General features: G+C 48.6%; 1 protein-coding gene across 1 annotated transcript in view; it reads left to right on the forward strand.

The window, feature by feature from the left end:
• Positions 1–13,818, forward strand: part of KCNK17 (potassium two pore domain channel subfamily K member 17) — a 59,266-nt gene extending 45,448 nt beyond the window's left edge. Inside the window, exons 3-5 of the mRNA XM_040351836.1 lie at positions 3,599–3,765; positions 10,755–10,923; positions 13,268–13,818. Of these exons, the coding sequence (XP_040207770.1) occupies positions 3,599–3,765; positions 10,755–10,923; positions 13,268–13,548 (617 nt within the window). The 3' untranslated portion in view covers positions 13,549–13,818. The remainder of the gene's footprint in view (positions 1–3,598; positions 3,766–10,754; positions 10,924–13,267) is intronic.
• The last annotated feature ends 3,792 nt before the right edge of the window (positions 13,819–17,610 follow it).

Below are 17,610 nucleotides of genomic sequence, written 5' to 3' on the forward strand. Positions count from 1 at the left end.
CATAATCCCCCCTCCACCCCCACACCAAAATCCCCCCCCCCACACCATAACCCCCCCTCCACCCCCACACCATAACCCCCCTCCACCCCCACACCATAATCCCCCTCCACCCCCAAACCATAATCCCCCCTCCACCCCCACACCATAATCCCCCCTCTCCCCACACCATAATCCCCCCTCCACCCCCACACCATAATCCCCCCTCTGCCCACACCATAATCCCCCCTCCAACCCCCACACCATAATCCCCCCTCCACCCCCACACCATAATCCCCCCTCCACCCCCACACCATAATCCCCCCTCCACCCCCACACCATAATCCCCCTCCACCCCCCACACCATAATCCCCCCTCCACCCCCCACACCATAATCCCCCCTCCACCCCCACACCATAATCCCCCCTCTCCCCACACCATAATCCCCCCTCCACCCCCACACCATAATCCCCCTCTCCCCACACCATAATCCCCCTCTCCCCACACCAAAATCCCCCCCCACACCATAATCCCCCCTCCACCCCCACACCATAATCCCCCCTCCACCCCCCACACCATAATCCCCCTCTCCCCACACCATAATCCCCCTCTCCCCACACCATAATCCCCCTCTCCCCACACCAAACCCCCCCCCCCCCACACCATAATCCCCCTCTCCCCACACCAAAATCCCCCCCCCCACACCATAATCCCCCTCTCCCCACACCATAATCCCCCTCTCCCCACACCAAAATCCCCCCCCCACACCATAATCCCCCCTCCACCCCCACACCATAATCCCCCTCTCCCCACACCATAATCCCCCCTCATCCCCACACCATAATCCCCCCTCATCCCCACACCATAATCCCCCCTCATCCCCACACCATAATCCCCCCTCATCCCCACACCATAATCCCCCCTCCACCCCCACACCATAATCCCCCCTCCACCCCCACACCAAAATCCCCCCCCACACCATAACCCCCCCTCCACCCCCACACCATAACCCCCCTCCACCCCCACACCATAATCCCCCTCCACCCCCACACCATAATCCCCCCTCTCCCCACACCATAATCCCCCCTCCACCCCCACACCATAATCCCCCCTCTCCCCACACCATAATCCCCCCTCCAACCCCCACACCATAATCCCCCTCCACCCCCACACCATAATCCCCCTCCACCCCCCACACCATAATCCCCCCTCCACCCCCCACACCATAATCCCCCCTCCACCCCCACACCATAATCCCCCCTCTCCCCACACCATAATCCCCCCTCTCCCCACACCATAATCCCCCCTCCAACCCCCACACCATAATCCCCCCCACACCATAATCCCCCCTCCACCCCCACACCATAATCCCCCTCCACCAAATGATTTGGACCAGAGCACAAAGCAAGGCCCACAAAGACACAGGTCAGTATTTCTCAACTCCGGTCTTCAAGGCGCCCCGACAGGTCTTGTTTTCAGGGCCGCCATCAGGGGGATGGGGTACAGGCAGAACACCTGTAAAGGGCCCGGTGGTCCCCAGGGGCCAGGATGGCGTCGCCCTTTTTTTTTGTTCGTCAGCACCCAAAGCCCCCGACCTCTTAGGGGCCCGGATGGCATCCCCCCTTTTTTTTCGTCAGCACCCAAAGCAAGGGGGCCCCCGGATGGCGTTGCCCTTTTTTTTTGTTCGTCAGCACCCAAAGCCCCCCGACCTCTAAGGGGCCTGGTGGTCCCCAGGGGCCCAGATGGCATCCCCCCCTTTTTTTTCGTCTGCACTCAAAGTCCTAAACCCCAGGGCCCGGATGGCGTTGCCATTTTTTTTAGTTTGTCATCACTCAAAGCCCCCCCCCCCGACCTCTAAGGGGCCCGGATGGCATCCCCATTTTTTTTTCATCAGCACCCAAAGCCCCCCGACCTCTAAGGGGCCCGGTGGTCCCCAGGGGCCCAGATGGCATCCCCCCTTTTTTTTTTTTGTCAGCACTCAAAGTCCCCCCCCCCCCCAGGGCCCGGATAGCGTCGCCCTTTTTTTTTGTTCGTCAGCACCCAAAGCCCCCCCCCCCCGACCTCCTTAGGGGCCCGAATGACATCCCCCTTTTTTTTCTTAATTTTTTTTTTGTCAGTACCCAAAGCCCCCAACCTCTAAGGGGCCCGGTGATCCCCAGGGGCCCTTTTTTTTTTGTCAGCACCCAAAGACTCCCCATTCTCGATTTGCGCCCCCCCCCCCACTGCTTCTCAACTTGCGACACTCCCCCCCGCTCCTCAACTTGCGACGGCACCGCCCCCCCCCCATTCTCTCCTCCAGGGTGCCCATGCCCGAAGCTGTGTCAGGGGCCCCAAAATTCCTGATGGCGGCCCTGGATATATAGACGCTGTTCGTTTTTAACAATAATTGTAATTTATTACATTTTTGTTAAAATGATTTATGAAATTTCTGCACCATGGAGCCCTCCTCTTCCTTTACATGTAATGCCGCGTACACACGGTCAGAAATTCCACCAGCAAAAGTCCAATGGGAGCTTTTCAGCGGATATTCCGACCGTGTGTGGGCCCCATCGGACTTCCGACGAACATGGGCCAGATTCAGAGAAGAAGTACGCCGGAGTATCTGCTGATACTCCGGCGTACTTTCAAATTTGCCGCGTCGTATCTTTATTTGTAATTCACAAACAAGATACGACGGCATTTAGCGAAGATCCGACAGGCGTACGCCTTCGGATCTTAGGATGCAATACTTCGGCCGCCGTTGGGTGGAGATCGCGTCGTTTTCCGCGTCGGGTATGCTAATTAGCTGTTTACGGCGATCCACGAAGGTACGCGCGTTCGTTACGTCGTCGCCAGTCGCCTTTTTGGCGTCGCAAAGTTACGGCTGCTATTGAGGTGGTGTAACAATAGATGTTAAAGTATGGCCGTCGTTCCCGCGTCGAATTTCACATTTCTTTTTTTTGCGCAAGTCGTCCGGGAATACGAAAGTACGTTACGCACGTCGCCATTCAAAACATTACGTTGAGGCGACGTCATTTCGTGCAAAGGCGGGAAATTTCAAAACGGAGCATGCGCAGTACGTTCGGCGCGGGAACGCGCCTAATTTAAATGGTACACGCCCCATTTGAATTAGGCGGGCTTGCGCCGGACGGCCTTACGTTTCACCGCCGTAAGTTTACACGCAAGTGCTTGGTGAATCAGGCACTTGCACTGAAAACTCGCGGCGGTGTAACGTAAAGACGATACTACGTTACGCCGCCGCAGATCTCTGTGAATCTGGCCCCATGTTCTTTATTTTTCCCCCCGGAAAAAAAATTCCTATTCGTTTGTATGTAACGCATACACTAAAAAAACACGCATGCTCGGAATCAAGCCGACGCATGCTCGGAAGCATTGAACTTCATTTTTCTCGGCTCGTCGTAGCGTTGTACGTCACCGCGTTCTTGACGCTCGGAATTTGGTGTGACCGGGTGTACGCAAAACACAAGTTTGAGCCAAGATTCCGTCGGAAAAAAAATCCACATTTTTCTTGTGGGAATCTCCGATCGCGCGTGCGCGGCAAAAGTCATCTCCGTTCTCTTTGTGAAGCTTTGCTTGGTGGTCGGTCTAACATTGTGTTTTCTTTCTCTCCTCCTCTTGGAAGGTTACGGGAATCTGAGCCCCAGCACGGTCGGAGGTCGCATCTTCTGCGTCTTCTTTGCGCTGTTTGGCATTCCGCTGAACGTGATCCTGCTGAACCGTATCGGACAGAAGATGCTCTACCTGGTCCAGAGATATTCCAACTTCCTGGGGACAAAGATCCAACGCAAGGTGAGAGAGTCTGGGGCCGTGTCTATAGTGAATGAGCTTTATGAGTTATCCAACCATTCATGAACCCCAGCAACCACGATCCGTGAATTTCTCAGCCAGGGTTCCATGGAGGGCGCTGATGACACTCGGAACGGTTCGGAGCCGTTCAGATATACTCGGTGCGACAGACTCACCCGGGACAGAGGCTTTTGGAGGGGACTGAATGCTCGCCTCTTTCCTTGCGATCATGGGCCCTGGCATTTGGGGGAACAGTGCTCTTTGTCGCCCCTGGCATGGCACAGTGGCGACAATTGCTGGCAATGTGGCGACAATTGATGGGCACAGTGGCGACAATTGATGGCACAGTGGCGACAATTGATAGCACAGTGGCTACAATTGATGGCACAGTGGTGACAATTGATGGGCACAGCGGCTGCGTTTGATGGCACAGTGGTGACAATTTATGGGCACAGTGGCGACAATTGATGGCACCGTGGCGGCAATTGATGACATGGCACAGTGGCGACAATTGCTGGCACAGTGGTGACAATTGATGGGCACAGTGGCTGCTTTTGATGGCACAGTGGCGACAATTGATGGGCACAGTGGCGACAATTGATGGCACAGTGGCAACAATTGATGGCATGGCACAGTGGCGACAATTGCTGGCACAGTGGCGACAATTGATGGCATGGCACAGTGGCGACAATTGCTGGCACAGTGGCGACAATTGATGGGCACAGTGGCTGCTTTTGATGGCACAGTGGCGACAATTGATGGGCACAGTGGCGACAATTGATGGGCACAGTGGCGACAATTGATGGGCACAGTGGCGACAATTGATGGCACAGTGGCTGCGTTTGATGGCACAGTGGCGACAATTGATGGCACAGTGGCGACAATTGATGGGCACAGTGGCTGCGTTTTGAGGGCACAGTGGCGACAATTGATGGCACAGTGGCGACAATTGATGGCATGGCACAGTGGTGACAATTGATGGCATGGCACAGTGGCGACAATTGATGGCAGGGCACAGTGGCGACAATTAAAGGCATGGCACAGTGGCGACAATTGCTGGCACAGTGGCGACAATTGATGGCATGGCACAGTGGCGACAATTGCTGGCACAGTGGCGACAATTGATGGGCACAGTGGCTGCGTTTGATGGCACAGTGGCGACAATTGATGGCACAGTGGCGACAATTGATGGGCACAGTGGCTGCGTTTGATGGCACAGCGGCAACAATTGATGGGCACAGTGGCTGCGTTTGATGGCACAGTGGCGACAATTGATGGCACAGTGGCGACAATTGATGGGCACAGTGGCTGCGTTTGATGGCACAGCGGCGACAAATGATGGGCACAGTGGCTACAATTGATGGCACAGTGGTGACAATTGATGGGCACAGCGGCTGCGTTTGATGGCACAGTGGTGACAATTTATGGGCACAGTGGCGACAATTGATGGCACCGTGGCGGCAATTGATGACATGGCACAGTGGCGACAATTGCTGGCACAGTGGTGACAATTGATGGGCACAGTGGCTGCTTTTGATGGCACAGTGGCGACAATTGATGGGCACAGTGGCGACAATTGATGGCACAGTGGCAACAATTGATGGCATGGCACAGTGGCGACAATTGCTGGCACAGTGGCGACAATTGATGGGCACAGTGGCTGCTTTTGATGGCACAGTGGCGACAATTGATGGGCACAGTGGCGACAATTGATGGGCACAGTGGCGACAATTGATGGCACAGTGGCTGCGTTTGATGGCACAGTGGCGACAATTGATGGCACAGTGGCGACAATTGATGGGCACAGTGGCTGCGTTTTGAGGGCACGGTGGCGACAATTGATGGCACAGTGGCGACAATTGATGGCATGGCACAGTGGTGACAATTGATGGCATGGCACAGTGGCGACAATTGATGGCAGGGCACAGTGGCGACAATTAAAGGCATGGCACAGTGGCGACAATTGCTGGCACAGTGGCGACAATTGATGGCATGGCACAGTGGCGACAATTGCTGGCACAGTGGCGACAATTGATGGGCACAGTGGCTGCGTTTGATGGCACAGTGGCGACAATTGATGGCACAGTGGCGACAATTGATGGGCACAGTGGCTGCGTTTGATGGCACAGCGGCGACAATTGATGGGCACAGTGGCTGCGTTTGATGGCACAGTGGCGACAATTGATGGCACAGTGGCGACAATTGATGGGCACAGTGGCTGCGTTTGATGGCACAGCGGCGACAAATGATGGGCACAGTGGCTACAATTGATGGCACAGTGGTGACAATTGATGGGCACAGCGGCTGCGTTTGATGGCACAGTGGTGACAATTTATGGGCACAGTGGCGACAATTGATGGCACCGTGGCGGCAATTGATGACATGGCACAGTGGCGACAATTGCTGGCACAGTGGTGACAATTGATGGGCACAGTGGCTGCTTTTGATGGCACAGTGGCGACAATTGATGGGCACAGTGGCGACAATTGATGGCACAGTGGCAACAATTGATGGCATGGCACAGTGGGGACAATTGCTGGCACAGTGGCGACAATTGATGGGCACAGTGGCTGCTTTTGATGGCACAGTGGCGACAATTGATGGGCACAGTGGCGACAATTGATGGGCACAGTGGCGACAATTGATGGCACAGTGGCTGCGTTTGATGGCACAGTGGCGACAATTGATGGCACAGTGGCGACAATTGATGGGCACAGTGGCTGCGTTTTGAGGGCACAGTGGCGACAATTGATGGCACAGTGGCGACAATTGATGGCATGGCACAGTGGTGACAATTGATGGCATGGCACAGTGGCGACAATTGATGGCAGGGCACAGTGGCGACAATTAAAGGCATGGCACAGTGGCGACAATTGCTGGCACAGTGGCGACAATTGATGGCATGGCACAGTGGCGACAATTGCTGGCACAGTGGCGACAATTGATGGGCACAGTGGCGACAATTGATGGGCACAGTGGCTGCGTTTGATGGCACAGCGGCGACAATTGATGGCACAGCGGCGACAATTGATGGCACAGTGGTGACAATTGATGGGCACAGTGGCTGCGTTTGATGGGCACAGTGGCTGCGTTTGATGGGCACAGTGGCTGCGTTTGATGGGCACAGTGGCTGCGTTTGATGGGCACAGTGGCTGCGTTTGATGGGCACAGTGGCTGAAATTGTAGTTTCTTTTTTTTCCTTTGTTTGCACCCCCCCCCAAAAAAATGTGAGCACCAGCCGCCACTGGCAGAACCTGTCCTTCCGGGACACGAAAGTTGCGGTGACGTCGTCCGGGGCACTCTTGTGAACATTTGCTTTGGGGTTGTGCCATATCTCACAGAAGAGTTGCTGCTGTGATGTTTTTTTGTAAATATGTGGTTTCAGCGCAGATTTTTTTCCGTTATTTTTGACAAAATGGTTAAAGAAGCTCTGAAGGGAGGGATGGCTGCGGTGAAAGTTGGGTAAACTTAGTAAAAAGTCAGAAGGTATATAAAAGAACTGCAAAATTAATTTAGCCGGATTCAGGTAGAGCGGCGTATATTTGATCGGGCGTAGCGCATCTCATATGCACTACGCCGACGTAACATAGAGAGGCAAGACCAGTATTCACAAAGCACTTGCTCCCTAAGTTACGGCGGAGTAGCATAAATGGGCCGGCGTAAGCCCGCCTAATTCAAAGTAGGAAGGTAGTAGGCGTGTTATATTAAAATGAATCGTTACCCCATGTAAATGAAGCGCCGAACGAACATTGCATGTGCGCGCATGCTCAGAATCACATGGAATTTACTCCCTAAGATACGACGGCTCAATGCGTACGACGTGAACGTAACCTACGTCCAGCTCCATTCACGTACGACTTACGCAAACAACGTAAAATCCGATGGCTGTTCCGACGTCCATACCCTAACACAGTGATGGTGAACCTCGGCACCCCAGATGTTTTGGAACTACATTTCCCACGATGCTCATGCACTCTGCAGTGGAGTAGAGCATCATGGGAAATGTAGTTTGAAAACATCTGGGGTGCCAAGGTTCGCCATCACTGCCCTAACATGACTTAGACCAACTATTTGGTGGTTTATCTTTACGTAAACGGCCTAGCTTAATGCGACGGGCGCAAGTACGTTCGTGAATCGGCGTATCTAGGTCATTTGCATATTCGACGCGTAAATCAATGGAAGCGCCCCTAGCGGCCAGCGTAAATATGTGCCCAAGATACGATGGCGTAGGAGACTTACGTCGGTCGTAGGAAGCCAAAATTTAGGCGTATCTTGTACTGTGAATATGGCGCATAGATACGACGGCGCATCCGTGGACTTACACCGCGTATATAAAGATACGACTGCGTAAGTCTTTATGAATCCGGGCCATTGTATCAATTGATAAGAAAAAGTAACTTCTCTTCTCTCTCTCAGCAGTGCTAGGCGATGAAATGAACACTAATTTATGACTAAAACAATTCAGATGACTAAAATACGACTAAAACTAAAATGGCATTTTAGTCAAAAGACTCTGGGGCAGATTCTCAAAGACTTACGCCGGCGTATCAGTAGATACGCCAACGTAACTCTGAATCTAAGCCCGTCGTATGTTTAAGTGTATTCTCAAACTGAGATACACTTAAACATGCCTAAGATACGACGGCCTGCGCCGTTGTATCTTAGGGTGCAATATTTACGCTGGCCGCTAGGTGGCGCGTCCATTGCGGTCGGCGTAGAATATGCTAATGAGTAGTTATGCCGATTCACGAACGTACGCTTGCCCGTCGCAGTAAATTTACGCCGTTTCCGTAAGAGATACGCGGCGTAAAGATAAACATGCCCCCTAGGTGGAGTATCCAATGTTAAGTATGGCCGTCGTTCCCGCGTCGCAATTTGAAAATTTTACGTTGTTTGCGTAACTCGTCCGTGAATGGGGCTGGACGTCGGGAAATTTTAGGGACAGCGCATGCGCAGTACGTTCGGCGCGGGAACGCGCCTAATTTAAATGATCCACGCCCCCTACCTGGATCATTTGAATTAGGCGGGCTTGCGCCGGGGGATTTACGCTACGCCGCCGCAACTTTACAGGCAAGTGCTTTGTGAATCAAGCACTTGCCCGTAAAACTTGCGGCGGCGTAACGTAAATGAGATACGTTACGCCACCGCAGATCTACGAGAATCTGGCCCTATGACTAACTAAATCAAAATTTGACGTCAAAATGAACACTGTGTCTCAGGCAAATAATCATTTTTTAGCATTGTTCAAATCTTTAGGGCCCATTCACGCATGCATTTTCCTGCATTAAATTAGGCAGCATTTTTTTTTTAAAAATGTTAATACATTAAAATAAATAAAAGGTAAAATAAATAAGAAAAAATAAAAATATTTTTTTTAAAAGTGCCCTGTCCCACCGAGGTTGCGCGCAGAAGCAAACACATATGTGAGTAGCGCCTGCATCTGAAAACGGTGTTCAAACCACACACGTGAGGTATCGCCGCGATCATTAGAGCAAGAGCAATAATTCTAGCCCTAGACCTCCTCTGTAACTCAAAACATGCAACCTGTAGAATTTTATAACCGTCGCCTATGGAGATTTTTAAGGATGAAAGTGTGTCGCCGTTCCACAAGCGGGCGCAATTTTGAAGCGTGACATGTTGGGTATCAATTTATTCGGCGTGACATTATCTTTCACATTATAAACAAAAAATTGGACTAACTTTACTGTTGTTTTATTATTTATTCAAAAAAGTGTGGGCCAAATCCTCAAAAGAGATACGCAGGCGGATCTGCTGTTCCGCCTGCGTATCCCTGTGCCTATCTTTGGAACTGATCCTCAGAATCAGTTTTCCATAGTTAGGCAGAAGATCCGACATCTGTAAGAGACTTACACTGTTGGATCTTAGGATGCAGTACCGCATCCGCCGCTGGGGGCATTTTGCGTCGAAATGCCGCTTCGCGTATGCAAATGAGGACTTACGGAGATCCACAAAGCTTTTCAGCTTTGTTTTTTCTCCGTAAGTTTACGTTTGCATGCGTAAAATTAGGGCTGCTTTTACAAAGTGTAAACTAGTTACACCTTGTAAAAACAGACCTTTTTTTCGATCGCCGCAATTTTTTTTTAATTTTTAATTTTTTTTTTCGGCGCGTAACTTTTTTTTTAACCCGACGCAACTTTATTGTCCCGTCGCAATCCACAAAGCCCGGCGTAACGTAATTTCGCGCGCTGCCCGTCGGGAAAATGACGTCACGAGCATGCGCAGTACGGCCGGCGCGGGAGCGCGCCTCATTTAAATTGTCATCGCCCCCTGCAGAAGAGGCCCGCCTTGCGCCGGAGACATTTAAGTTACACGGCCGAAAATTTCTAGGTAAGTGCTTTGTGGATCGGGCACTTTAGGTAGAAATTTTCCGCCAGTGTAACTTAAATAGTAAAAGTTAAGTTAGGCTAGGTTTTTGTGGATTTGCCCCTGTATTTCTAATTTTCTAATTTCCAAATTTTCTAATTTCCGAATTTTCGATTTTTTTAATTTTCAAATTTTTAATTTCTGGATTTCGAATTTCCGGATTTCAAATTCGGAATTTTCAGATTTTGTAATTTTGGCACTTTAAATTTTCTAGTTTCCGATTTTGAATTTCCGATTTTGGAATTTCCGAATTTTCAGATTTTCAAATTTCAATTTTTCAAATTTAAATTTTTCAAATTTACGATTTTCGAATTTACGATTTTCGAATTTACGAATTATCCGAAAATTCGAATTGGCGAATTTGTCAAAATTTGTTTAAAAACTAATTCGGAACTAAACAAATTGCACATGTCTAGCACAGAGCATATGGGGGGGGGGGGGTGTGCTGCAGCGCACTGTAGATGCCTTTGTATTTGCAACACAATAGAAAACACACCTACAGAGCATTGCCATGCGTTTATAATGATTTTTTTTGTTGGCATGAATGAGCCTTAAATTTCCTCACCCAGCGAGTCCTTAACACCGAGATCTCTGGTTGTGTCTTACAGAAAATGGTGAAGCTCTTCTCCAGCTCTTGTGCGTTGTTTGCTGGTCTTCTCCTCTTCTTCCTGCTCCCCCCTATTCTCTTCCAGTGGATGGAAGGCTGGACATACGAGGAGGGGTTCTACTACTCCTTCATCACACTCAGCACCATAGGCTTTGGAGACTACGTCATTGGTAAGTACAGAGAACAAGGTGTTTGAGTTTATGAGCCCACAACATGCTCTGCTGGCTGGTAATGGGGTGCGAGCAGGGCCGCTATTAGGAATTATGGGGCCCCTTACACAACTTCAGGCCCCCTGGAGCAGAGAACCGCCTCAAATTGAGAAGCGGGGGGCTGCCGCGAATTGAGAAGCGGGGGGTGGTGCCGCTAATTGAGAAAATTGAGAAGCGGGGGGGTCCTAAAATTGGGGGGGGGGGGGGGGTTGCCCTCGGGACCTCTGGGCCCCTTACAAAATGAAGAAATAAAAAAATATATATATTAAAAAAAAAGGGGTAGCCATCCGGGGCCCTGGGGACCTCTGGGCCCTTTAATAAAAAGGGAAAAAAAAGAAATAAAAAAATATATAATTTTTGAAAAAAAAAAAAAGAAATAAAAAATAATATATATATTTTTACAAAAAAAGGGGGTTGCCACCCAGGGCCCTGGGGACCTCTGGGCCCTTTAATAATAAAAAAAAAAAAATATATGTAAATTAAAAAAAAAAAAAAATATATATATATATATATATATATATATATATATTAAAAAAAAGGGGGTAGCCATCTGGGCCCTTTAATAATAATAATAATAAATAAAAAAATATATATATATACATATATATATATATATATAAAAAAAACATTTTTTTATAAAAAAAAAAGGGGGGGTTGCCATCCAGGACCCTGGGGACCTCTGGGCCTTTTAATAATAATAAAAAAAAAGAAATAAAAAAAATATATATAAAAAAATAACATTTTCTTTTTTATAAAAAAAAAAAGGGAGATTGCCATCCGGGGCCCTTTAATAAAAACAAAAAAATATATATATTTAAAAAAAAAAAACATTTTATAAAAGAAAAGAAAAAAAAGGGGGGGTTGCCATCCAGGGCTCTAACTGACAATTGCACGGTCGTGCGACGTGGCTCCCAAACAAAATTTACGTCCTTTTTTTCCCACAAATAGAGCTTTCTTTTGGTGGTATTTGATCACCTCTGCGGTTTTTATTTTTTGCGCTATAAACAAAAATAGAGCGACAATTTTGAAAAAAAAACAATATTTTTTACTTTTTGCTATAATGAATATCCCCAAAAAATATATATTTCCTCAGTTTAGAATGATACGTATTCTTCTACATGTTCTTGGTAAAAAAATCGCAATAAGTGTTTCGGTTTGCGCAAAAGTTATAGCGTCTACAAAATAGGGGATGTCATTTTTGTCATTTTAATTATTGAAGGAGGTTAAGTGTGTCCTAGGGAGTGATTCTAATTGTAGGGGGATGGGCTGTGTACTGCCAAAAAAATTGTCGTTTTCGTTTCATTCGTTTTTATGCTTTTTTCGGAAATTAAAAAAAAACTTTTTTTCGTTTTTGTTTCATTCGCTTTTTTTTGGAAATTCAGAAATTCGGGAAATTCGAAAAAAAAAATGTTTTTCGTTTTATTATTTCTTTTTGCTTTTTTCGGAAATTCAGGGAAATTCAGGAAATTCGAAAATTTGGAAATTCGAAAATTCGGAATTCCGAATTTCCAAAAAAGCAAATAACGAATAAAACGAAAAGAAAGAATTGTTCGAAGTTCGAAATTCCCGAAAAAAGCAAAAAAGAATGAAACGAAAACGGAAAAAAATTATTTTCTGAAATTTGGAAATTCTAAAAATTCGGAATTTCAAAAATTAGAAAATCGAGATTTGAAAATTCGAAAATATAAAATTCGAAAATCTAAAATCTGAATTTACGAAATTCCGAATTTTCGAAAATCAGAATTTCCGAAAATCAGAATTTCCAAAATTCGGAAATACGAAAATTCAGAAATTCAAAAATTTGGAAATTCGGAAATACGAAAATTCGGAAATTGAAGAATTCTGAAATACGAAAATTTGGAAATTGAAGAATTCTGAAATACGAAAATTCGGAATTAAAGAATTTCTCAAAATTTGTTAAAAAACGAATTCGAAACTAAACGAATTGCACATGTCTAGTGACAAGACAGTGATCACCGCCCCCGGAGCGGTGATCGGTGTCCTGTTACTAGGCAGAACGGGGAAATGCCTTGTTTACATCAGCATTTTCCCGTTCTTCCTCTCCGTGAGACGATCGCGGGTATTCCCGTGGACATCGAGTCTGCGGGACCCGCGGTTGGACTCACGGAGCTCGCCGTGGGCGCGTGCGGGGCCACAATGCTGCTTCTTATAGGGGACGTACCTGTACGCCTATATGCCCATCCCTGCCCATATACGTGCCGACGTATATCGAAAGAACAGAGATAATGCCTCTTAGATGACCGAAATGCTCATTCGGCAAAAAAACATTTTTTTTTCTTTTTAGGAAGAGACCCCAACAAGCAATACCCCAACTGGTACAAGAATGTGGTGTCGCTGTGGATCCTGTTTGGCTTGGCCTGGTTGGCTCTCATCATCAATCTATGTATTAATCTTCTGGAGAACTGTAGAAAAGTCGACCATTGCTGCAAAGTAAGGCAAACCTATCCAGTAGATCAGGAACTTATCGAGATCGCCCAAAACGGACAAGTTGCTTCAAGACTGAAAGAGGCCGAGGACTCGCAATCGTCCACCGCAAGTGACACTAAACCTGAATCACCTGACTGACGGGGGGGAGGGGCTTAATGACCTTGATGTCAAATGCGAACAAATTTACGCTTGTGCTCAGAACGCTCGCCAATGGTGGGCCAAATCGCAGAGTCCCGAGTGAAGGGCATCAAAGCGAGGAGATGTGGCTTTGGGTCTATCTGTGGTGTCCACTGAAAAAGGGTTGCCGGCTACGACTTCCAAGAACAAAATACGCGGTGCCATGAAAAATGTAAATACAGAACAGAATTTATACCAGTGCTTAACGTTGTTTTGTAAAATAAAATTTCTTAAAAATAGGGGCCTATTTATGGTTTATTTAAAGGGAATTATAGTTACATAGTTCAACCTGTGTGAGTGTCTGTATGTATTATGCTTCTACCACTTCCCATATCCATGTGTATTGTGTTCGCTAAGATGCCCATCTACGTTCTTTGAAATCTCCCACCAATTGTTGAAGGGGGTTCCACGTCCTCACTGCTTTAACTGTAAAAAAAACCTACGGAGTCTAAGGGTTTAGCCCTTTCTTGTCCAACTTCATTGAATGGCCATGTGTCTTCTTAAGTGACCTGAGACTGATTGGATTTCATCTTATGCTAGAGTCACCATTTAGATATTTGTACATTGCGATAATGTCTTCTCCCAAACGTCTCTTCTCCTCCGTCCCCCATAGCTGAGGTCCTTAATCCTTCTTAACTGAGGTCCTCCATTCTTTATAACTGAGGTCCTCCACCCCCCATAGCTGAGGTCCCCTGTCCCCCATAGCTGAGGTCCTCTGCCCCCCGCACCTGAGGTCTTCTATCCCCCGCACCTGAGGTCCTCTATCCCCCATAGCTGAGGTCCTCTATCCCCCATAGCCGAGGTCCTCTATCCCCCATAGCTGAGGTCCTCTATCCCCCATAGCTGAGGTCCTCTGTCCCCCATAGCTGATGTCCTCTATACCCCATAGCTGAGGTCCTCTATTCCCCCATAGCTGAGGTCCTCTGTCCCCCATAGCTGAGGTCCTCTGTCCCCCATAGCTGAGGTCCTCTGTCCCCCATAGCTGAGGTCCTCTATACCCCATAGCTGAGGTCCTCTATACCCCCATAGCTGAGGTCCTCTGTCCCCCATAGCTGAGGTCTTCTGTCCCCCATAGCTGAGGTCCTCTATTCCCCCATAGCTGAGGTCCTCTGTCCCCCATAGCTGAGGTCCTCTATTCCCCCATAGCTGAGGTCCTCTGTCCTCCATAGCTGAGGTCCTCTGTCCTCCATAGCTGAGGTCCTCTATTCCCCCATAGCTGAGGTCCTCTGCCCTCCATAGCTGAGGTCCCCTATACCCCATAGCTGAGGTCCTCTATCCCCCATAGCTGAGGTCCTCTATCCCCCATAGCTGAGGTCCTCTATCCCCCATAGCTGAGGTCCTCTATCCCCCATAGCTGAGGTCTTCTGTCCCCCATAGCTGAGGTCTTCTGTCCCCCATAGCTGAGGTCCTCTGTCCCCCATAGCTGAGGTCCTCTGTCCCCCATAGCTGAGGTCCTCTATTCCCCCATAGCTGAGGTCCTCTAGCCCCCATAGCTGAGGTCCTCTACCCCCCATAGCTGAGGTCCTCTATTTCCCATAGCTGGGGTCCTCTATTCCCCATAGCTGGGGTCCTCTATTCCCCATAGCTGGGGTCCTCCATCCCCCATAACTGAGATCCCCATCCCCCATAGCTGAGGTCCTCCGCCCCTCATAACTGAATCCTCCGTCCCTCATAACTGAATCCTCCATCCCTCATAACTGAGGTCCTCCATCCTGCATAACTGAATCTTTCATTCCCCATAGCTGAGGTCCTCTATCCCCCATAGCTGAGGTCCTCCATCCCCCATAGCTGAGGTCCTCTATCCCCCATAGCTGAGGTCCTCCATCCCCCACAGCAGAGGTCCTCCATCCCCCACAGCAGAGGTCCTCCGTCCCCCACAGCAGAGGTCTTCCATCCCCCATACTTGTTGCCCTTCTCTGGCCTCTCTCCAGTTCCAACACATCCTTGCTGAGGACTGGTGTCACGTACCTGATCGGAGACTGAAATGACAAGGATGGCGTCTCTTGTATCTCTAGCCCAGGTCCTACCGAGGACAGAACAAGGACAGAGGGACAGGAGGAACATGGGTGCCGGCAGGTGTTGAAAGGAGCACTTGCAGCAGCAGGTGATGCAGTCCCAGGGAGGCTATCAAGTCAAGAACAGGAACCACGTTCGGGGATCCAGCCAAAGTTAACCACTTGTTGACTGTCTCTTGCGCGAAATCATATACCTGTATGTAATTTCCCTCTTTCAAGCGAATTTCCTGGACAGAGCAGGAGTCAATCAGCAGGTCCCGAGAGAGGCAGAACAGCGGTCTGCCTATGTAAACAAGCCATACATTCCTTGTAAAATAAATAAAAGTGACCCAAATGTAATTTAAAAAAAAAACTGTGTAAAAATAAGTAAAATAAATAAGATTTTTTTTTTTTTTTAAAGCACCTGTCACGACAAGCTCGCGTGCAGAAGCGAACGCGTACGTGAGCATCGCCCGCATATGAAAACGGTGTTCAAACCACACATGTGAGGTATCGCCGCGACCGGTAGAGCGAGAGCGTTAATTCTAGCCCTAGAATAATAGATAGCTAATAGAAAATAGATAGATAATAGAAAAAAAGCATGACAGGTCCTCTTATATATGAGATCTGGGGGTCAAAAAGACGTCACATATTTACACAAAAATGCAATAAAAAAAATATAAAATTTGAAAAAATTACAAAAATAAAAATGGCCCTTTAAGACGTATGGGGCGGAAGTGATGTTTTGACGTCGCTTTCGCCCTGCTATTGTACGGAGACGGGTGGGGGCCATCTTCCCCTCAGTCGTCTCCATACCCAGCTAGGAAGAGAACCCGATCGCCTCCGTCGCTACCGACGGCTCCGGTAAGCGGCGGAGGGCGCGGGAGAGCGGCGGGAGGGGATGGCCCTCTCCCGCCGCCAAACACGGTGATCTTGAGGCGAATCCGGCGCAGAGACCACCATTATCATTAACTGTTCTGCCATTACCGAGATATCCCTCTTCAAAGTGTCGACATAGATCGTTGCGCGGCGGTTGGTAAGTGGTTAAGCAGCTTTACTGTATAGTAGGAAGAATACCGATCAAAACAAAGATAATTATACAGAAAGCCGTTGGCATTAAATGGTTCCTTTATTAAATGTTTCTTTCTTATATGTGAATTCATATATTATTCTAATGGAAAATTCCACCCCTGTGTTGTTCTGAAGTGATGCATGGTGGGTCCACAAACACGAGTCGAGAAAGTCAAGGAAAACATTCCAAAGTCTTCTTGCGTAGATGGGAAAGTTACAGAATGTGCTGCAAAACAAAACAACACTGCCAAGAGGTTAAACCTTATCTCAGGACAAATATTTACCCCCCCCCAACCCCATCTTCCCATACCTTTTCTTTCTTACAGTATGAAAAAATACTCACCTAAGACCACCAATCAGGTTCCCTTGCCCTGACGTTGCTGCTATAGACACTTTTTCCGGATTCTGAGAGGACTCGCCCAAGACCACCAACCAGGTCCCTCACCAGCACCGTTTCCAGGTTTGGAGGAACTGCTAATCCTGTGCTGCGAATGTGCCTGTTCTGATTGGCCCCCAACAGTTCTCTTGCCCTGATGTTGCCGCTATAGACTCTTCTTCCGGATTCTGAGAGGACTCGCCCAAGACCACCAACCAGGTCCCTCACCAGCACCGTTTCCAGGTTTGGAGGAACTGCTAATCCTGTGCTGCGAATGTGCCTGTTCTGATTGGCCCCCAACAGTTCTCTTGCCCTGATGTTGCCGCTATAGACTCTTCTTCCGGATTCTGAGAGGACTCGCCCAAGACCACCAACCAGGTCCCTCACCAGCACCGTTTCCAGGTTTGGAGGAACTGCTAATCCTGTGCTGCGAATGTGCCTGTTCTGATTGGCCCCCAACAGTTCTCTTGCCCTGATGTTGCCGCTATAGACTCTTCTTCCGGATTCTGAGAGGACTCGCCCAAGACCACCAACCAGGTCCCTCACCAGCACCGTTTCCGGGTTTGGAGGAACTGCCAATCC

Source organism: Rana temporaria, chromosome 4 (genome assembly GCF_905171775.1).
Source record: "Rana temporaria chromosome 4, aRanTem1.1, whole genome shotgun sequence".
NCBI lineage: Eukaryota > Metazoa > Chordata > Amphibia > Anura > Ranidae > Rana > Rana temporaria.